The sequence below is a fragment of the Drosophila sulfurigaster genome, chromosome 2L, assembly GCF_023558435.1.
Source record: "Drosophila sulfurigaster albostrigata strain 15112-1811.04 chromosome 2L, ASM2355843v2, whole genome shotgun sequence".
Lineage (NCBI taxonomy): Eukaryota > Metazoa > Arthropoda > Insecta > Diptera > Drosophilidae > Drosophila > Drosophila sulfurigaster.
Window position 1 is genome coordinate 8,919,388 of NC_084881.1, and position 23,294 is coordinate 8,942,681.

The 23,294-nt window shown below is 37.2% G+C and overlaps 2 protein-coding genes across 2 annotated transcripts in view; one reads left to right on the forward strand and one right to left on the reverse strand.

Moving 5' to 3' along the window:
• LOC133835113 (angiotensin-converting enzyme) overlaps positions 1 to 20,392 on the reverse strand; it is a 70,097-nt gene extending 49,705 nt beyond the window's left edge. Inside the window, exons 1-7 of the mRNA XM_062265002.1 lie at positions 19,766 to 20,392; positions 19,204 to 19,704; positions 15,385 to 15,543; positions 15,088 to 15,328; positions 14,303 to 15,027; positions 14,145 to 14,248; positions 13,983 to 14,081 (exon numbers count right to left, since the gene is read on the reverse strand). Of these exons, the coding sequence (XP_062120986.1) occupies positions 13,983 to 14,081; positions 14,145 to 14,248; positions 14,303 to 15,027; positions 15,088 to 15,328; positions 15,385 to 15,543; positions 19,204 to 19,704; positions 19,766 to 20,017 (2,081 nt within the window). The 5' untranslated portion in view covers positions 20,018 to 20,392. The remainder of the gene's footprint in view (positions 1 to 13,982; positions 14,082 to 14,144; positions 14,249 to 14,302; positions 15,028 to 15,087; positions 15,329 to 15,384; positions 15,544 to 19,203; positions 19,705 to 19,765) is intronic.
• LOC133850782 (titin) lies at positions 1,672 to 9,720 on the forward strand. The gene is given in 6 exon segments (XM_062286974.1): positions 1,672 to 1,945; positions 2,229 to 2,699; positions 2,768 to 3,427; positions 8,140 to 8,258; positions 8,260 to 8,602; positions 8,659 to 9,720. Coding segments are annotated over 6 exon segments (2,283 nt in total). The 5' UTR covers positions 1,672 to 1,933; the 3' UTR covers positions 9,337 to 9,720.
• Positions 20,393 to 23,294: the final 2,902 nt, after the last annotated feature.

The window sequence follows — 23,294 nt, forward strand, 5'->3', positions numbered from 1 at the left end:
AACAACAACAACTCGTAACAACCTCGCGTAGAGTCGTCTCACATACAGGTATGAGTGTGTCATGAGTGTGTATGAGTAAACCCACCAGACCCATTGACATAATAACGAGGAAGGTAACCAAAGTCTTCGTATTCGTCTTCTTCTTCTTCTTCGACAGCAACTGGGGCGTCAATTACACGACCCACAATATGAAATTGAAACGAGTTGCCGCTGCCCCAAACTTGTTGCCAGTGTCTTAGGTTATGGTTACTGACCGCACAACAAGCCCACACCATACATACACACTTACACACTTACCAACTCTATGACACAATACACAATCAAATGACCGAGTGACACACTCACTTGGTTGACAAACGTTTTCCCCATTTTTGGCCACTTGCTTTCCTGACTCGCGTATTGCGACTGCGACCAACTCAGGTAAGAGGGAGTTGGGCCTGGCCAAGTCCGACCAGGTCTGGTCTGGTCAAGTGAATGTGCACATGAATACAAAAGTAAAAGGACAGCATTACGAATTGGCCTTTTGTCAGTTGACAGATGACAGAGGACAGCTGACTGCAGGCAAAAATGTGCATAGGATTGGCCGAAAGTCGTGCTGTGAATACTGATAATAACTCTCGAAGAGAAATGCATTTCAGCTGAAAAACTAAAAAGCCAAAGCTTTGGTTTCTACAATTTTTCTAAGAATTGCATAATTTTTAAAAATGACAATTTAAGAGCATAAATTTTGTTAGTTATTGAAATGTATTTCAAAAATTTTAGTTTAGTTAGCTTTTAATGACAATGATTTGTAGAGATTTAAGAATCCTTTTATTGAGCTGTAACTTAGATTGTTAATAAAATATGTATTTTGGAAAATCTTCAAGAGTTTAGGAATTTTATATTTAAAAAAACTCGATTTTATGCCAAATACAGTTTAGAATTGGTATTTTAAGAGATGTGTTATATACAGCAACAAATGTTGTTAAAATAACGGAAGAAATTCCGTATTGAAATTAAACATTTTCCAATAAATTTAGTACAATTAATTAGCAGGCAATTAACATTTTCTCAAAGCCGAAACAGTGCTAAAGTTGAAGCCTCATGGCATCACATCTGGCACATTTAGGTATTATTCAATTACCCACACAAAAAACAAATGTGGTTTATTGCTATTGGGGATTGTTGTGGCTATAAGTCAATGCTCGTAAAAGACTTAAGAAACCACAGAAAAATAAAAATAACTGCAACAACAAACGGCAACGGCAGCTGGCAAGTGGCGGTAGTCGAATTAAACAGCAAAATGGCACGCATCCATAGAGCTGCCTTTCCCCCCTCGTCGCGACTCGTCGCGCAGCGTTCGGTTGTTGCAATTGCTGCATTTGGCGTCGCTTGCCACTTGGCTGCGTCGAGTTCGCGCCTCCGAAATTCAAGCAACCAACCGATCCAACCACCTAACCAGCCAACAAGCAAACGATCCAACCAAGTAACCAAAGTAACCATCCAACGAAAACCGACGCGACGACTCGAATGACGACAACAGCAACAACTTCGACCGCGACTGCGACTGCGACTTCGACTTCGACTATGACTACGACAACGAACCATTCACCATTCGCTTCATGTGTTTTGGGACTATTGCGATTATTATTATACTATAGCTTTTGTTGTTATCTTTGCCTTTGTTGTTGCTGTCGTTGTTGTGGAGCTCGGCTTTGGCATCGCTCGTCGGCACAATCATTTAGCCACCGGACTTAAGAGTATAAAAGTTCGGGCAGGCGCTGCAGTTGGCATCATTAAACCGTTAACCATCGAGCAGTGTAGAGTGGTACGGAACGTGTAGAGTTCAGTTCGATTCCCCTCAAAAAACATCTGTATATATTGTCGACGGGACACAGTTTCGACGGATTCCCTCAACTAACAAGTGCAGCGTCAAGGATATTACGCCAGCAACATGAAGTTGATGGTATGTATGATATAAAGGATCCCAGTGAAGTGAAGTGCCTTGAAGTGATCATTAAGAACTTTAAAAAAGAATCAGAGTATAACTCGCAAGTTGAAAAGTGCATGAATAAATAAACAATTTCGTAGTGCATCTGCACAATAATCTAAATATTAGCAACGAAAAAATAATTCCAAAATTTGAATCTTAAGCTGTTCGTCTTTTCTGTGAGATTAAAACTGATCGTCAAAAACTAAAACATATTCGGTTTTATTTATTAAAAATATTCGTTTCTTCAACCTTTCAGCGTACAGCGACAACGCTCGCTCTAGTGCTGTTGCTTGCAACAAGCTATGCACAGGCAGAGGAAGAGAAGAGTGCCGCTGTGGAAAAGAAAGAAGCTGAGCCTGTAGAGAAGAAGGCTGAGGAAGCTGCTAGTGAGGATACCACAAAATCGAAACGTGGACTACATCACTATGAGGATTACCATCATCATCATGTGCCACACTTCCCTATCCATGAGGAGAAGACTCTGACAGTCATTAAGAAGGTGCCAGTCCCAGTGCCCATCGAAAAGATTGTCCATGTGCCCGTTGAGAAACACGTCCATGTGCCCGTGAAAGTCAAGGTGCCCAAGCCCTATCCAGTGGTCAAGCACGTTCCCTATGAGGTTAAGGAGATCGTGAAGGTGCCTTATGAAGTTCCAGCGCCATATCCCGTCGAAAAGAAGATTCCTGTGCCAGTCCATGTGCCCTACGATCGTCCTGTGCCCGTCAAGGTATAGTCACCTCTACTCTAAGGTAAAAAGAAATCGTTCTAATTCTCCAAGATCTATCTTTACTTCAGGTTCATGTGCCCGCTCCTTACCCAGTCGAGAAGAAGGTTCATGTCCCAGTGAAGGTTCATGTTCCAGCTCCCTACCCAGTTGAGAAAATTGTCCACTACAAGGTTGAGAAGCACGTACATGTCGACAAGCCCTACCCCGTTGAAAAGGTCGTTCACTACCCCGTCAAGGTGCCCGTTGAGAAGCCTGTGCCCTACCACGTGGATAAGCCAGTGCCACACTATGTTGACAAGCCAGTGCCTGTGCCAGTGATCAAGAAGGTGCCAGTCCCAGTTCATGTGCCCTATGACCGTCCAGTGCCCGTCCATGTCGACAAACCAGTGCCTTATGAAGTGAAAATCCACGTTCCCCAACCTTACCCCGTGATCAAGGAAGTACCAGTCAAGGTTGAGAAACACGTTCCGTACCCCGTGAAAGTCCCAGTGGAGAAGCCCGTCCATGTCCACATTGAAAAGCACGTCCCAGAGTATCACGAGAAGCATGTGACCTACAAGGAGCCTGAGTTTGTGCACAAGCACATTGAGGAAGAGCATCATCATCATCATGAGCCCATCCATCACTCATCCCATTCATATTCGGCTCCCATTGAGGAACATCATGAACATGAGCATGAGGTGGAGCATGACTTTAACTATCATGATTATCATTCATATCACGGTTACTAAAATGGTGAAATGAATTTCTTTCTCTCACTTCTCTTTGCAGCATTGAAAAGCGTAAGCGTAGCGGTTATGAATGGATCAAAATCTAACTAAATTTCCATTTCCTTCACAAACATACTCTTAGAAACATTTCTAACATATTCCATATCATACCATATGCCTACCATTCCAATTCCACATTGCTATGTAGAACGTGATAACGATAGAGATTCAGATATCAATTTTAATAACGACTAACGTGACGACGAACTTAGTTTTTACTTTATACACTCAACGAACTCTCTTTTAACTTAGACTAAGCCATAAAAACAAAACCAGAAAGGATTCGAAAACATGAGAATGATACAAGGATGACGATTAACAAGATACCATAACACATTTGGGCCGCACAGCCCACATATAGAAACAAGACCTAGACCAACGTAATAACAACATTATCAACAATAACAACAACAACAACATGATAGGCAAAACACACATACACATGAGAAACCTCTAAAGGATCAATCTTGGATGTTGTGCTGTACGACCTAGACTCTGGGTGCAACTGACGTGGTTGCTGCTGCTGTTTTGTCCTCCAGCTGCGGCTTCTCCTCCTTCTGCTCTGGTCCACCGACTTGTGCACCCGTTTGACTGTTCGACTTGGTTCGATTTTATTTGATTTGAGATGATTTGCGTTGATTATGTTTCGATAGATGAAATGGTTGTAATATATTCAGATCTCATCGATGATCTGGATAGCGTGTGATATAAGACTTCTGTTAGTGTTTAAGTGTTTACTCGATAAGAACGAAGATGTAAGAAGATGGAAGGCAGTGCGGTTGAGCCTAGCCTAGCCTATTTAAGTCAGTTTGTACTCGTAAACGAACGTATTGTATTATTTGTAATATTGTTTGCTATTTAGTTTGTAACTCAACCATATCTATAGTGTTGCTTATTGTAAAAAGCAATTGAAACGGATTTATAAAAAGTACTTAGTTTACCAAATATTTTTGTCTCTGTAAAAAAAGAAAACACCCTCACAAGAAAATCAATAATGATAATGAAGCTGATGAATGTTATTGTAATATTAAAAACTGAAAACCAAGTGATCAAACATAAAACAACTTTTGATTTATTTCTTTCATCCTTGGGATTAGCCAAAAAATTTTAATAAAAAGCATTGCTCTGAATATGACAAACAAATGTTAAAATATAAAAACTAAAATATCAAATATTAGTGAAATCTATCCAATAAATTTCTGATATTGAACTTTGGAAATTTAATACAAGTCATAAGACATTATTTATAAATTAGAAGGCTTTGATGTTCGAGCACATATTCTGAAGGTTTTTTAAATATTTAAAAAATAAGCTAGAATTTTCAAATACATTGATGATAAATAATAAAAGCAACTTGGGAAAATACTCTACTCGGTCAATTGCATAATTAATCGTTTTATCATTTCATAATTAAATCAGAGGAAGTTTGGACTCGTTTCATTAATTCATTTAATAAAAGTCAGAAAACCTACCAGAGCATTTGATATGCTACCCATAAGGTAAAAGGTATTAAAACTTTGTGCCCCCAGGAAATATATGTCATAGGCAGGAGGATCTCCTACCCTTGAATACCTAGATCGCATAGACTATAAGAAAATATATAATTTTTTTTCGACAGTTTGCTTGAAATGTATGTCACACCCACTTCCGCCTCCGCAAATCGAATATAGTAGTATATCAATATACCAACCATATATGGCCTATGGCGCATTTTTGTAGTATATTAATTTGGTATGATTTATTAAAATGTCGCACTGTTTTGATTTTATTTTTGAGTAACGGGTATGTCACAGTCGACCACACTTGATTGTAGCTTTTTAGCTTATTTTTATTCGGTTTCCTTTCGACCGGTCCGGAAAATTTACAAAGTGAGATAAGCAGGATGTGGCAATTTTTCATGTAATTTAAAAAAAACTCAAAAGAAACTTTCTTTAGCGATAAATTAAATTAAAAAAACTTTAGTCGATATTCAATATTTTAGTCTCAATTTATATTGCAAGCTATTTTCTTGACTATTAGAGATAAAACTATAATTTTTAGACCTGAAGGGTCATATAACGTGGTACCTACTTGAAATTTCATCTCCGATCTTATGAGGTATATACATATATTCTTGATCACCATCAACAGATTAACCGTTTATCGGTCTATCTGTCTGCCTGTCCGTTTGTCAGTCTGACCGTATGAAACACCTCAGAAACATCTCAGAGATTATAAGAAATAAATATTGACAGCACTTGTTATTTTTTCTCGCATATCAAGTTTGTTTTATATTTTTTCTGACACCCTCTCAGGCCCTCTTAAATCGAAAACAAATCAAGTAGCAAAAGGTAGCTAGAATCACGATAACAACAGTAGTTTTGATTCCTGATTCTTGGTAACGATCAGATACAAATTGCAAAAGGTGGTTAGAAATAATTGTATAAACAATATTCACTATGGGCAAAAAGTGCCAAATTGCGGCATTTTTACCATTTTTGAAGATAGAAACATGAAACTTTGTACATATACCTAAAAAATAAAGATATCATTTTGGGTTTTTCCTTTTTCAATTGGACCACGCCTTCCTTCCCGCGCACCGTGAGGTTATAATTTTCGATTTTTTTTCTAAAAATTTGTTTTAAAATATTTTAATATAATATATTTAATAAAATTTAACTAAATTTATTAAATTAATTTATTTTTAGCAACTTCGTTCATTATTGTCTACACATGCCCATGTTAATGGAAGCTCAATATCAAAAATTGCTAAAATGCTAATTTTCACTTTAACCTTGGTCCTGCCCCAGTAAACGTCAAGCGTTTACGACCAGGCTTTTCGCTTAATAACATTGAGTTTTTCCGTAAATCGGGAAAAATTGTTAACCACTATTTGATTTTTAACAGATTAGTTAATAACATTCAGCTTAAAAAATTGCCTCGACCGGTCTAAACGCACAAGTTACACTCCACAGAAACACAGATACATTTGTTAGCAGGGACCTAAAAACATACCAACAAAACATGCACGATTGGACACATGTACTAAAAATTTAGTGCCAATAATTAATATTACATACCTTGACGATTAAATTCCATATTCAAGCTTTTTTGATTGATTAAATATTTGAAAATAAAACTGACAGAAAAAATCACAAATTTTCCCGCCAATTTTTTTTTTTTAAGGGGCCAGACCATAGTCTTTAAATATGGGCGAATAATAAATTGATAACGAAGTCTACAAATTTTTAAAAATATTTTTGAATATTTTTGAAGTATTCTAATTCGAAAAAGAAAGCCAATTTAATAATACGGAACACAAAAAAAATGTAAAAATGTCGCAATTGCGGACTTTTTGCCCATATTGCAATGACTGCAGCAATCAGGTCGTATCTACTTTGGTTCACAATCTATGGTATATTTTAAATGTGTGAAATGAATAATACTACAATCTTTTAATTTTACTAAAAAATGGGTAACAGGTATCTCACAGTCGAGCACACTCGACTTTCTTACTTATTTTTCGTTGAAAACTGGTGACCCTGAATTATTATGAGTGCTGCAAAGTTCATTGATCGGTCTGTTTGTTGCTTTTACAAATAAAGCAAGAAACTTTCAAAGAAGTTGGTTGTCTTTCACCAAATTGTGGAAAATATAAAATAATAAATTATTTCGCCGTGGCTGCCGGAATTGCATATTCTAAATTTCAAAACGAATTACTCATACGATCCCATGGATCGACAAGGTTTATTTTCACAATTCTTTGGTTCTTTGACTACCTTCTTAAAACTAACATGATTAACAAACAATTGTCGCTTAGTCTATTATATTCTGTTTAACTTTTGTTCAGTTCTAATTCGTCGATCTCTTATAAGATATCAGTAAAAACTTGGAAATGTATAAGATTTTCAGTGAAGTAAACACTAATACACGCAATTCTAAAAATTATAAATAAAATTATATCACGATTGGATAATTGATGCAGATGTTATTCAAGTAAGCTGTCTACGTAATGCGGTGGCAGCGGAAGCAGAAAAAGAAGCAGTATTAACTTCACAATTCGAATTTCGAAGCGTTTTGCAGCTTATTCGTTCGCGTGTTTAAATATGTATTTTGTGTGTATGTTTGTGCGAATACTTGTTAGGGTAGTCGAGAGTGCTCGACTTGTTATACGATAGCTAATGTTGTTATTGCTTTCGCTACTGTCACTTTTGCTGTTATTTCACTTGGTACATTCATTCACTGGTCTTTAGAGTATATAAGTTCGGGCAGACAATGTAGTTGGCATCATTAAACCGTTAACCATCGAACAGTGTAGAGTGGTACGGATCGTGTAGAGAGTTTACTTCGATTCCCTTCCAAAACAACTGCATCAACTATCGACGGACACAGTTTCGACGGATTTCCTTTAAAATTTCATTTGCTAAGGATATTGCACCAGCAACATGAAATTAATGGTAGGTATTAAGGATTCCAGTGAAGTGTAGTGCCTTGAAGTGATAACAAAGAACTTCACCCAAAACAAGTTCAAATGGGACTTTTAAAAGTGAAAAGATTTAAAGTTACGAATCATTATAAATTATGTACAAATCGAGTGTTTCGTTTTTCCAATATGAAATAAGTGATCCCCAATGTGAGGAATTCCACACAAGAAAGCAAACGTCGTAAATTTATTTTCTCTGAACTTTCAGCGTACAGCGACAACGCTCGCTCTAGTGCTGTTGCTTGCAACAAGCTATGCACAGGCAGAGGAAGAGAAGAGTGCCGCTGTGGAAAAGAAAGAAGCTGAGCCTGTAGAGAAGAAGGCTGAGTAGTGAGGATACCACAAAATCGAAACGTGGACTACATCACTATGAGGATTACCATCATCATCATGTGCCACACTTCCCCATCCATGAGGAGAAGACTCTGACAGTCATTAAGAAGGTGCCAGTTCCAGTGCCCGTTGAAAAAATTGTCCATGTGCCCGTTGAAAAACACGTCCATGTGCCCGTGAAAGTCAAGGTGCCCAAGCCCTATCCAGTGATCAAGCATGTTCCCTATGAGGTTAAGGAGATCGTGAAGGTGCCTTATGAAGTTCCAGCGCCATATCCCGTCGAAAAGAAGATTCCTGTGCCAGTTCATGTGCACTACGATCGCCCTGTGCCCGTCAAGGTAAAACATCTTTTCTAACGTACAAAAGAAATGATTCTAACTCTCCAGTCCATTAGGTTCATGTGCCCGCTCCATACCCCGTTGAAAAGAAGGTTCATGTCCCAGTGAAGGTTCATGTTCCAGCTCCCTACCCAGTTGAAAAGATTGTCCACTACAATGTAGAGAAGAAAGTGCATGTCGACAAACCCTACCCCGTCGAGAAGATCGTTCACTACGCTGTGAAGGTTCCAGTTGAGAAACCAGTTCCTTATCACGTGGATAAGCCAGTGCCACATTATGTTGACAAGCCAGTGCCCGTAGAGGTCATCAAAAAGGTTCCAGTTGCTGTTCACGTTCCATATGACCGTCCAGTGCCTGTCCATGTCGATAAGCCAGTGCCTTATGAGGTTAAAATTCACGTGCCCCAACCTTACCCCGTGATCAAGGAAGTACCAGTCAAGGTTGAGAAGAAAGTTCCGTACCCAGTGAAAATTCCAGTCGAAAAGCCAGTTCATGTTCCAATTGAGAAACACGTCCCAGAGTATCACGAGAAGCATGTGACCTACAAGGAACCCGAGTTTGTGCATAAGCACATCGAGGAGGAGGAGCATGATTCTCATTCTCATCATCATCATCATCATGAGCCCATCCATCACTCATCCCATTCATATGCGACTCCTATTGAGGAACATCATGAACATGAGCATGAGGTGGAGCATGACTACCACGATTATCATTCAGATCACGGTTACTAAAATGGTGAAATGAACTTCTTTCTCTCACTTCTCTTTGCAGCATTGAAAAGCGTAAGCGTAGCGGTTATGAATGGATCAAAATCTAACTAAATTTCCATTTCCTTCACAAACATACTCTTAGAAACATTTCTAACATATTCCATATCATACCATATGCCTACCATTCCAATTCCACATTGCTATGTAGAACGTGATAACGATAGAGATTCAGATATCAATTTTAATAACGACTAACGTGACGACGAACTTAGTTTTTACTTTATACACTCAACGAACTCTCTCTTAACTTAGACTAAGCCATAAAAACAAAACCAGAAAGGATTCGAAAACATGAGAATGAACAAGGATGACGATTAACTAGACTTTATGAACAAGATACCATAACACATTTGGGCCGCACAGCCCACATATAGAAACAAGACCTAGACCCACGTAATAACAACATTATGAACAATAACAACAACATGATAGGCAACACACACATACACATGAGAAACCTCTAAAGGATCAATCTTGGATGTTGTGCTGTTCGACCTAGACTCTGGGTGCAACTGACGTGGTTGCTGCTGCTGTTTTGTCCTCCAGCTGCGGCTTCTCCTCCTTCTGCTCTGGTCCACCGACTTGTGCACCCGTTTGACTGTTCGACTTGGTTCGATTTTATTTGATTTGAGATGATTTGCGTTGATTATGTTTCGATAGATGAAATGGTTGTAATATATTCAGATCTCAACGATGATCTGAATAGCGTGTGATATAAGACTTCTGTTAGTGTTTAAGTGTTTACTCGATAAGAACGAAGATGTAAGAAGATGGAAGGCAGTGCGGTTGAGCCTAGCCTAGCCTATTTAAGTCAGTTTGTACTCGTAAACGAACGTATTGTATTATTTGTAATATTGTTTGCTATTTAGTTTGTAACTCAACCATATCTATAGTGTTGCTTATTGTAAAAAAGCAATTGAAACGGATTTATAAAAAGTACTTAATTTATCGTATATTTGTCTATATACAATAAACAAAACACAAAACGAAAGTCAAAGGCGATTTGAAGCTAATAAATTTTAACAATAAAATCGAGTGATAAAAACAAAACAACAAATGAATGAATTATTTATTTATATAATAGTGGGCGGCAACTACTCAAGAAAGACATTAATATTGGCTATTGTCTTAATTTAAATTCATTAATATCAAATCCAACTGAATTTGTTACTAATACAGTTTCCAAAAAATTCAACTATGAATGTAGGTATTTTTATTTAATCTTTGGAATTTTCGAAATTTATGTTTAAGTTTTCTTATCTACAACAAATGAAAAAGAAAACATATTCACATGAAGTTTACTTTAGAGATTGACGTGTTTGTTGAGTTTCCCACCGCGTTTTTCTCTGTTTGACAGTGTTTATCCACAAGTGAAAACGTGCAACGTCATGCTAACTGAAATCAAGTCATTTGGCATTACCCATAAACGGCTTATCTAATTTTCAAATGAGGTAAACATTGCCTGGCATTCATAATTGCATATTCAAAAGTCTCTCGCCCACTGAGCGAGAGGCAGGCAACATGTTTATTACATTTGCCACACTATGATCATTTCGCTTTCCATGACACAACAACTGCAACATAAGAGGCAGCAACAACAAGAAGAACAAAAACAACAACAGCAACGACAACCCGCTGACGGCACTGGCGTCCATTTCCTAGCGTTTATTTTGTGGTCTGGCATTACTTTTTATTAGCACCGACGATTTGTGTGGTTCGTATGCTTGTCAATTACTACAATATACCCTGTAGTCAAGCATTGCATTAAAATGGTCATTATAAATTTGTGTAGTCACGGTGATTTTGGCATTAGTGAAATACAAAAGAATGCTCGTACTTTAAAGTTGTATGATTCCTTAATCTTTTTCTTTTCGTTAATTACGGAAATCATGTATATTATTTAAATTTGTAGAGTTCAATAAATCAAATATGTAAGCTAGAATTAAATAATGGTATTAATAACTATACATTCAGTTGTTTATTTAATTAAAGAGTTTTGACATGAAATAAAGCGTAACATTTACTTACAATATAAAATATCTAAAAATGTTCAGTGCAATCATCTGATATTCAGAAATTAAACCATTTTTGCCAATACGAATATACAAAATATTTGTGCAACTCTACAGAGTATTTAATAACCAAGTAATCGCTTTGTTGCAGCAAGCTCAGTAGTGCCTATGGCACTGTGAGCTGGGGAGTATAAAGATTAGGTTTCAATTTGCATTTCGGTTCCATTGAAGCGGTGCTGCAATTTTGGTACGAGCAGTAAGTGGGGCATAGATTTATCACGTTTTTCTTAGTCGGTTTGTAGGACATGTGCTCCTAACCGATATTTCAGACGAGGCGCATGCAAAACGTGTTGTGAAATGAAATGAAAAGTGTGCAGAGAGCTCAGCAGACTTGGACACCAATACAGTTCCCCAGTTTAGCTCTGAGCTCCGCTTTAACTGTACCAGTGACTGCGACTGCGACTGAGAGTACGACTGCGATTGTGGCTCTGGTCTTTATTACCATATCTAGGCTAACTCTCTTGGTGGCTTTTGTTTATGTAACTGTAGCATTTGCAGTTTATGGATTATGCAATAAATAATCAACACACTCACTAACAATAGGCCAGCGAGTGTTGTAATTTCCCCCCGCGAAAGAATGGACAGCCATAAAAGGCTAGCTAATGGTTTCATGTCTGGCTAATTAAAAGATTACAGCTCGCCCATATAAAAGGGGATTACAATTGAAGTTTTCATTTAGATTTTCCACCATCTTGTTTTCACTACACCTTGAAAGAACTCCAAACTAAGCGATGCAAATGCAAAACGCAATCTATTGGTAAAATCTTATGCAATTTGCCCCAGTGCGACTGTCATAACACTCAAAGCCCTGTCTTACATTTTAAATAGACGATAGACGTTTTGTGCCAACAAAATGAACAAAAAAAACTGCAGGCAACGAGCTGCGAATGAAATGAAAATAAGAAAAGAAAAAATAAATACAATACTCATAGTACCATAGAAAACATTGTTCCAACTGGTCAACGGCGGCATGGTCAGCGTTAATGGGCGAGTCGAGTCATTGACACCAACAGAAAACGATGGTGCCATTGCTCCAGTCGGCAACGCTTTGTGGTGACATAGATTTGCATTTGTATTCGCCGGAAAAATGTGTGTTTACATACCCTATAGCCACAGCAAATGGGTATGAAATATGTTAAACAATAATTTGTTAGAAAGAGAGTTTTGAGTTTAGACACGAACAGATCTTTTTTATATATTTGGGTACCCTATTTTTTAATAATTCAGTGTTCTCTCTTTTTGTAAGCAATTTAGCAATGACAATGTGTAGTGTAAGTAGTGTATTTCTTATTGTTTTTAATACAACTTGAATTTTTATAACGCACATTACTTAGTTGCTGCACATGTTTTTCCATTTAAGGACATCTTTCTTTAAGATATCCGCTAGTTGATCAAATCCACTTCTTGCCCTGCTACTCGCTCTCTTTCTGTCTCTCTCCAATTTAATGGGTCAGTTTTGCCAGATAGATAGCCTGCATGGGAGACAATTCGATATATGTATGACTTTTCGTAACAGTTTCTGTTTTGGCTTATTTAAATGATGTCAGAGCTGCGCCGAGTGAAACAGAGTCGAGAGTCGAACCAGTCCCCAGCCATGTGGAAAGTGAATGCGGGAAATATCTTGAACATGTAAGTTTTCTATTTCATTTTCTTTCGTTTCCAGCCAAACATGTGTGTGTCTTTTACCGTCCGTTCGTCTGTCCGTCCGTCCGTCCGTCTGTCTGTCTGACCGTCTGTCTTGTCTATTGGATTGGTCATTATGTGCAGTCAGTGGGCCAACTTTGTGGCCACATTGGCTTGCCGTCTCAGCAATTCGAATATTACGACGCGTAATCGACGCCAATTTAATAGAAAATACTAAAAATGAGTGTGTTTTTTTTTTTGTGTTTGCTATAAGTGTGTGTCTGAGTGTTTGAATTGTAATCGAAAGTAGCGAAATTAATAACATGCTTTATTTGTTTGCTTTTTAATTGCTGCATTTGCGTTATGTGGCAAATTAGATAAGTAAGCAACGATTCATGCGGTAATACATTTAATATGTAATCAAAACTCCTTTACATGTAATACGACTTTGAATTTAACAAGCATCAATTGTTCAAAGTCTCAACATACGCAAAATGTAAGTACAGATAAAATAAATGTACTGTAAAGTCTTGCAAATGCATTTAAGTACTCGTAGTAAATTTTAATCCTATACAACTACATATCATATAACAAAATACTACATCCTTTGAGAAAGCCTATTATATGTAGGGTATAACTTTAATAAGTTTAGAAAGTTTAATATGATCGAGGTCATGATTTCAATCCGCTAATTAATCATTAGCAGTTTGTTTCTTATAAAATACTTTTTACAAAATTCAGATTGTACAGAATTTGATAAACAGAATTATGTTGTATAAAAAATCTGTTTCAAATTTAATACTGAAAATGAAAAGCAGTCCATGATTTTAAAAACCACTTTAAAATAATTTATGGTAGGTAATTAATGATTGAATATTGAATAAGATATTTACGCAAAAAAGTTGTACTCACTTAACATATGGTATATTAGCGGGAATATGATACTTCGCACCCAAGTCAAAGTCCTGCTCGGAACGTAGAACAGGTGGCTTTATGCCAGCATATCTTTCACTGCAAATAAGAAGGGCTTTAATAAGTTGCGACAACATTGAAAATAAGTCTAAGTATTATCACCGTAAATTCCAATAGTGACAGTTCATAATTCGCTTGTTCACGTTGCCGCTGAAGATGTCGTACCGCCAGTTATCCAAGGTTAAGGCAAAGGGTAGAAATGCAATCTAAACATCCAATACACAATGAGTATTTAATTATTAAGACCTTCTAAAACTTGCCTTGTCAATGGCCATTGTGAACAAATAGTTAATATCGTAGCTGGACTCATCCAAAGAGCGTTGAAGCAGCCCTAAGGTCTGCAAATGCTTCGGTGTGGAAACTGAGAGACCAATCGCATCGCCCACCGCCTGATGGAAGGCGGGATTAGCGCCATTGCGAAAGATCTTGGGCAGATGGCGGTACTGCAGGAAGTACTGAATATGTGCCATCTCATGGTGCACACTGATCAGACTGCGCTGATTGATATCTGTGCAGATCTTGACGCGAAAATCGTGACGATTGCAAAAGTCCCAGGCCGAAGGTTCGCACAGAACACGCCTATCGAGTGGCTGTTCAAATACGGAATTTCTATAGAATTCCGGACCCACAGCGGACATATTGATCGAAGTAAAGAACTCCTCGGCCAGCTGGAACATCAGCAGCGGTGTGAAGCCCTGCTCCACCATGCGAGGCGTCACATCAATCAGCTTTCGACCCGGATAGGGTATTATAATGTCCAATACATTCGACCAGGACTGACCGTACATATTGCCCAATATATGCAAGGGAATCGGAGCAATGCGATTAATCCGATCAGGACCATAATAATCCCTCAGCTTGCGACGCACATACGAATGAAGTAGCTCATAAAGCGGACGAATCTGTTCCCAAACAATATCCATATCCTGTCGAAAGTTACCCGATTCATAGGCCAAATACCAGTACTCGCCTCCGTTGGTAACATCTGTGAATTATCTCGTATTATTTAAAGGCACTTCTCCAGTTGCCGCAAAGAGTAACTCACTGTTTACATAGGCCACCTCCTGCATCACATCGATCAGCTGTTCGTAGTTGTCGCGCATGCCACGCCCAGCTTTGCGGTGATACTCCACCCAAGTGTGCTGCAGCTCATCCCAATCTCTGCTCTTGGCCATAATGTCCTTCAAGTTGGGTATGTAATGCAAATCACACTGGAAAGGCTGTTGATACGCACAAATGCTGGCTCCATTATACAGGAAGAGCATTTCATTCAAAAGTCGATTGTACTGAAATTATAGTTTTTATTTATATTGATTTGTATTTTATTAGAACTAAAACATACTCTATCGAGAACATCTAGTGGCAGCGCATTGGGTCCCACTTCCGATTGCAGCATCAGTTGTCGATATAGTCGTCTATCGAATATGAGATCTTTGTTGATATGCTTCGACTGTTCAGCTGTTATGCGCTGATACTCCACATAACGTTGCTGGGCATTCAGCTATAATGAATTTAGTAAAAAATATAAAAATACATATAAAGAAAAAGTGTCGTTGAGATTACCATTAACGAATAAGCCGAATGATATTATCAAAAATATTACATTTGTTTGTTATTTTTACACTTAAAAAAAAAAAAAGAATGGGAAACATTTGTTTGAGTATTTGTGAATCACTTGTATGATCTATAGGATTTTCAATTTTCGCTTTCAATTTACAAAACTACAAAAAAATTAAAATATTGAAATAGCAGTTGTTAATTAATTTAAAAGAAGTAAGAAAGCTTTAGTCGAGTGTGCTTTACTGTGGCAAGTCCTATAGCGATCTATATTTCATAGGTTAAGTTTAGTTTACAACTAAAATAGGTATAAATTTAAAAACGAATGTTTTAGCCAGAAATTTATGAATGATTTTATAAAAATGTAATTCATGTCTAAATACAATTTTGTTTGAATTTACAAATATATTATATATACATAATTGGGTTTATTCGTCGCGAGTGTCATGAATCCAGTCCCAGAAACAATTGATTAAGGTTATCTAGACGATTGTATAGTCTAGAGAGTCCAGAGCTCAGAGTTAGTTCAAATAAAATATTGAACTAAAATGCTCCTCAATTTCTCAAGTATGTCGGTTGTGAACATTTTTGTAAATATTTTTTTGAAATATTTTATTTTGTTTATTTATAGTTCTTCCCGGACAAGCATCATTCAGTTGAATCGAACCCTAATCCGAATCAGCATCAATAGAACCCATAAATTGGTTTCTCATGGAGTCTTTTCGTAAAGAGTCGGGAAAAGACACTTATTTGCAGACAACGAGAAACGGTCAACAGTTATTTGCGAGCTCTGATTTTGATTCATTCTGAATAAAAATTGGTATGATGAAACAATTGTGTGAATAATACTAATTAAATTGAAGATTGATTTCAGAGCTATTCTTCGAGCTGTAATCTGTTGATCAGATGCTTACCAAGCCTGTGACGTCGCGCTTTTAATTCTAACGCAAGCCTCTTCAGAGCTCTGGGAGAATGGTCAGCTATCATGGTGACGTTTCGTGGGGGTCTTACAAGAGTTTTTATGTCGCGTATTAGCTGCCGTAAAATTTTAAGAACTCGAGTTGATAGACTTGTCATTGTCCTTTTTATGTATTGGCATGCATACAGAATTGCCAAAAAAACACTTCTCCATTACACCTTTTAAAGAGAAATTATAACTTTTGCAATTCTTTCGAAGCCGTCTATTATTTCCATAGTATTAGGGTTTTATTTTTAATAATTTGAACAACAAATAGACGATTGTTTATTTTATTTGAATTCATACAACAAATAATTTTATAAATATAATAATAATTTAATTTTATAAATATAATAATTTCTATGAATGTCTATGAATGTGTTTCTAGAATAAACAATCGTCTATATAACCTTACTAAGATTATGTTTGCAAAGGTATCTGAGTTATTTTACAATATTACTTAAACTTCATTTCGAGTTGTCATTGAATTTGATAGATCTAGGTGTCTTTATACCCGCTACCCATAGGGTAGAAGGGTATTATAACTTTGTGCCGTCAGGAAATGTATGTAACAGGTAGAAGGAACCATCTCCGACCCTATAAAGTATATATACATATTATTATCTCATATAACTTGTTTTTATTTTATGTCATAGCTTCGCTGAGATTGCTCATAGAAATTCTTAGAAATTCTTTCCATGACTGTCTCTTCTTTGAGTGTAATTGAATTATGAGTAACAACAAATTTAGCAATTAATTTTGAAATAATACTAGGTGGGCTGAAAAGTAACCTCCTTGACCACCTAAATGCGCTGCTATCGCAAAAATTATTGTCGTTCCTTATAGTCCATTCATATTTAGGTACCCATGTTGAAATTCAGAGCGATACAGCCCTTAGTTATGTTTTGACAGCTGATAATTTTTGATGTGTTTGACACCATGTTGACCATGGAAGAAAACGATTTTCGTTTCCTCATAAAACATTATTTTTTGAGAGGCAAAACAGCGACGGAAACTAAAGAAAAGTTGGATAAATACTATGCGGCTCATGCTCCTTCAGATTACACCGCGAAATATTGGTTACGAGATTTTCTTGGTGGCCGAACCTCCACTACCGATGAAGTCCGCAGTGGCAGGCCCTCCGAAGAGGTTACACAGGAAAATGTCAAAAAAAACATGAAATGGTATTGGCTGACCAGAAAATAAAAATCCGCGAGCTAGCAGAGGCCACAAGGATTAATAATGAGCGTACAGGACATATTTTGAGCGAGATTTTGCACATGAAAAAATTATCCTGCCGTTGGGTGCCGCGTTTGCTGAATCCAGACCAAAAATACGAAAGTGAGAACCATGGCTAAAATCAACGATTTAGGACTCCAAGTGCTTCCCCATTCACCTTATTCACCCGATTTGGCTCCTTCGGACTATTACCTCTTCCCAAACCTCAAAAAATGGCTCATCAATAAAAAATTCAGCTCGCGGGAGGAAATTATCGATGCTGCAGAGGAGTATTTACAGACCTTCCGGAGAATTGCTTTTCAGATGGGATCAAAAAGTTGGAAAATCGCTGGAATAAGTGTATCGACCTAAAAGGAGACTACATTGAATAAAAAAAAAGAAAAAATAAAAAACATTTTTTCATCTCCAAGGAGCTTACTTTTCAACCCATCTAGTATGTTGCAAATGGTAAATAATTAAAATAAACACATAAACAAATTGAATGCTGAAATTCAGGGGAATATATTCATATCGGTTGTCTACAATATAGCTGACTAATTTCGACAATAATTTATCGTTTCATTAATATCTTAAATTGAGTGTTAAAGGACTCTTTACCATCGTCTGTTTGAAGATTTTTGGGGAATCCTCTCCCTGATTGAAATATTTTCTCCATGGCCTCAGCAACGTCTTTTGCATTTTTAGACTTTATTGCTTCCCCCCCCATTCAAATTTTTTTGAGAATGTGTCTATCACTGTTAGCATGTAGTGATACCCATTGTTTGAGTGTGCATACTTCCCCATTTCAACCAAGTCAGCTTGCCATAATTCGTTTATTCCTTTGTTATGACTCTACGTCTAAGAAAATGCTTACGTGAAGGATGCTTAGAATACAGTGCAATGAGATTCAATGAAATTAAAGTCTCATTTAAGACTTAAACGCGACAAGCGTTTTTAATTTTTCTTTAAAAATAACCAAATTATCCTGAAGATTCACAACTTTACAAGACCTGGATACCGGCTGCAGCGTTGTATAAAAGCGTATATCGAACTTCTTGCGCCCTGCAAAATACTTCATAAAAGTCTAAATGTCTGAGAGTACAATAAGAGTACTTTGACATTGGCATGTCTGCCTGGGAACATCGTCAGGCAAACGACCTTCAGCAGCCAACTTTGTTGTGTGAGTGTTGTAAGTGTGTGCGTGTGTGTGTGTGTCTTACACGTTGTATCTATTTGCGATGTCAAGAAAATTGTCGAGTTGCACACGAATTAATCTGAGGCTGATGAGAATACACTCAACAGTGAGCACACAGTCATGTTTTTAAAAGATCGCGTGCCACTTCACCACAATCCCAACTCCAATTACGATTGCAATAACAATATTTCAAGGGTGTTTAGCCCGACTTTAACTTAATGTAACCCACTCACCGCTTCCGACTGGGTAAAATCGTTAACATTTGTCTCGAAATTCCATTGAGCCGCCACATTGGCGGTGCACTCCAGGGAGCCTTTTTGATCAGTTTCGACTAGAAGATTACGCAACTTTTCCAATTCCTGCTGATAGCGACGATCCTGTTGATAGCGCTGACGATCTGCGAACTGCTGATTCAGATTAAATCTATCCTGATTGGGCAAATAGGGATTCTCGAAACGATTGCGTTGATTCACATTCACAAATTCCACATTCGGATTGTTGTTGTAGTTGTACTGATCATTCACCCTTCCATCGATTCTATAATTATTATTATTCAGATTGTTGAAATCGTTGTAATTGCGATCAGTGCTCGATGTGGGACCATAGTTGTGATTCGCATATCGATTGGCATCCCCGCCACTAAATGGTGAGTCATTGACGCGATCACTGAAGTTCAAACGGGGCGTGGGATAGGCGTAACCCAAACGCATACGTTCGTCATAGGTCTGACCGTACTGCAAACGAGAAAGCGATCAGTAGTCAGTCATATATAGGACATATCTATATAAAACACACCCTAAAATCGTCCAGTCCATCATCACTATTACTGCTACTGCCTCCTCCGCCCCCATCATCCGCATAGGGCGGTCCATAGCGTTGGCTACGATCGCGATCAGCTCGCAGCTGAGCGGGCGTGGTTGCCACATTGGGCGTGTAGCCATTGTAGAAGATCTCCGGCTGTGGCGTTGGCAGCTGGAGTTGTGGATTGCCACAGACTAGAGCCAGCGTCCACATTGTGGAGCACATGAAAATGAGTCCATTCCACATGTTTTGCTAATCCAACAATTGAGATCTAGATAGTATATACTTAGCACTGTCAAGGTCGACTCGCACTGCTTATTAAATCTTTCACAAGCAATTAACAATTTTAATTACAGTTCGCTGCAACACGATTATATAATGCCAAGCTGAAAGTGCGGATCAGCTGTAGAATAAAAGACTTCACTTCACTAGAAAAGAATATTCACTTGATCTTCAAAATAAAGAATAATTGAAAGTGAATTTCATTAACATTTATCTTGCTGGCTTTTCTTTGTAACACTTTTCAACACTGTTAGAGCACTTGCTTTTAATACCGTTTGGGACTTTTCGGAGCCCACATACACCCACGTAACGTCACGGAACGCGTCTAAAACTCTACTGAGTTGAGTTTAAGAATTTTTATTTTCGAAATTACTTTGTGACTTTTTTTCGACTTGAAAATGAATTCAAATTTCAACAACGTCGCACTTGCAGTCGCGGTCTAAGTCACCGACGCAGTCGCAGTCGCAGTCGCCGTCAACGCAATGCCCGATGCTTCTATATGTTGTATGAGATAATCGCAATTAGCACTCGTTGCGCTGCCTCTGCTGACGTCGACGTCGAAGCTGGCGACACACTGTTGTCAACAAGCGAGAAATCAACCATAAGCTTGGGAACAACAATGGTGTCCATGTGTGAGTGTGAGTGTGTGTGCATGTAAATGTTTTGCATGCTTGCAATTATAAGGGAGGGTGAGGGCGCCATAGACAACAACAAGTACACGAATACGTCAACGAATACTCACACTCATACACGTACACAGTCATGTGTACTAATCAGTCAAAAAAAAAGGTTTCAACCGCATAATAATAGTGACTGTGAGAAAGTCACTGTAAACCACTCTTAACTGAGTGAATACTTTTGGATAATAGAAAAGATGAACTGCAAATGAATGCCGGCTCCAAGATCTGAAATGAGTTACAATATTCGTAGTGAACGAGCTGAGTGTAATGGACAGTAAATCGAAAACTAACAGAGTTCTTTATATTGTTATGGCAAATATGGAATAGCATAAATATATGTATATATATAAATTTTTTTTTGTGTTTTTTAGAAGTATAGTAACTATGCGGAAAATGCATGCTCATATGGATATATGTATATTCGTATATATTAATTAGTATTTGCTTAGTCTAAATACAGCATATGTAAATAAATACCACATATGCATATATGATTCATGTAATATACTAATTAGTATAACAAACAAAAGATAGATTGTACATGTGTAAAAAAGTAGATTTACATAACAATAAGATGTCTGCCATCATCATCAACAAATAACAGTTGCATCTACTGAACTACTGAATTTGTCACAAAATAATTAAGATGATCCAAACTTTTAATATCCTACGAAAGTAAGTACTTGATTTGATTAATTTGTTTTCCATAAAACTACAGCGAATAGCAAAGTGAAATTAAAAATAAGTTAAATATTACAGTCTTTTTGTAATTATAAAAGTATACACTTAAATAACTTTTCATTAGGACTTAGCATTAATTGAGTAAGTTTAAGCGAATCCAGCTAATTCGTGTCGTTAACATATTGAAGCAATTTCTCATCACCTTCGTGTGTGACTGTGACTGTGACCATATATAATATCGCACAATATCGTATAATGCTTCAATGAGTTTGCGAAACTAATTTTCCTAATGCGCCAGCGTTAAGCACTGTCGCGCAGTCGCTGTTAATGCTAGCGTCGACGTCAGCGTCGGCGTCGCAGTCACTGGCCGCATCGTTGCTGCTGCGCATGCGTTCCACTGCGATGCAAAGCACCCGCAACAGTTCCCCCACACCCTCACACTTGCCATAATGTCTGGTGGGGCTCTTGGAATGTTTGTTGTAGTCACTCTTGACCTAGCCGCATGTGAAAAATGCTTTGACTCATGCTCTGCTGAGATAGAGGAGAATTGAGGCGGGTTAATTGATGAATATGCAGGTAAGATTTGCTTGAAAGATAAGGAGAGTGCGAGTGAGATGGTGATAGATAGAACTGTCTCTGAGGTGCTAACTGGAGGAGTCATGACTCGCCAGTGAGTACTCGGTCTTGGCATACTGATTGATAGCTTGATTGTCGCATCGAGCATGCAAAATTAACCAGCTTAATTAAAAACGAGATTACTTGACTACAACATACTCAGCACACAGTTTTTGACATCATGTCATTCAAAAGATATAATAAATATCTACATAAACAATTTATTATAATATTAATAATTATATAAATACATTAAAGATTACTTATTTAATATATATATTTTTTAATTGTTTTAACTTTGTGCATAATACTTGCTTTAATATTTTTATATTATTTCAATATTTATTAAATTCAAATTTTTCAAAGTAATTATAATCTTATTGATGTATTAAATAATATTGCAATATTATTATGACCATAAACCATATAGATCAGTCAAGCATTATTTCCATCTGAACGAGTCCAGGGTATTGAAAAAGATGTGATTCAGCGTATAATTAGTTCGGAATTGAGATAGGGTTGTGTCTCGGAAATGAGCTCTGTCTTGGAAATGAGCTCATAAATAAGCGCTAGCTTTATGATGTGGTTGAAGTAATTCTATATAAACGTATTTATAGCTGCAACAATTCTACAAGTCGCATTACTTATTTTCTCTTATTTTTGTTGAGGAACTTGAAAGTCAAGGTCAAATACAAAGTACTTGGGATGGTGGTATACTAAATGCGAAGACAGTAAGTGACCAGAAGCCATTGCAAACCGTGGGAAAATCAATTTTCATAAGGTGTCTGTAACTAATTGAGCTGTGTCTATGAATGAATAATTTGAGTACCCGTTACGCCCCTACCTTGTACACCCAATTGGCATGGGGCAGTCAACAATAATTTACTTTAACTTTTTACTTTGTTCTAACAATTAGTTGTCGAGTGAAGCACCTCCGAGAATCAACAACAACAATGAATTGCATTTTAATTACAGCTTATATATTTTTATTTTTGTTTTAGATTCTTTCCGGTTGTTTTTCGTTTTGCATTTTGCACAACTTAATTGTCTTATTTCAAAGTGAACTACTAAAATATTTTTTGAGTCCTGATACTTACTAATTCAAATTCCATTTAACTAATCTAAATTCCATTATGGCATTAATTATGCAACACAGAAATAAGGCTTAAGAAGAAAACTGTATTACTGTTAAATAATAAAAACAGCAATTAGCATTTCTTATATGGTGATTTTAATTATAATTGTTTGAAATGCTCTTTTCAGTT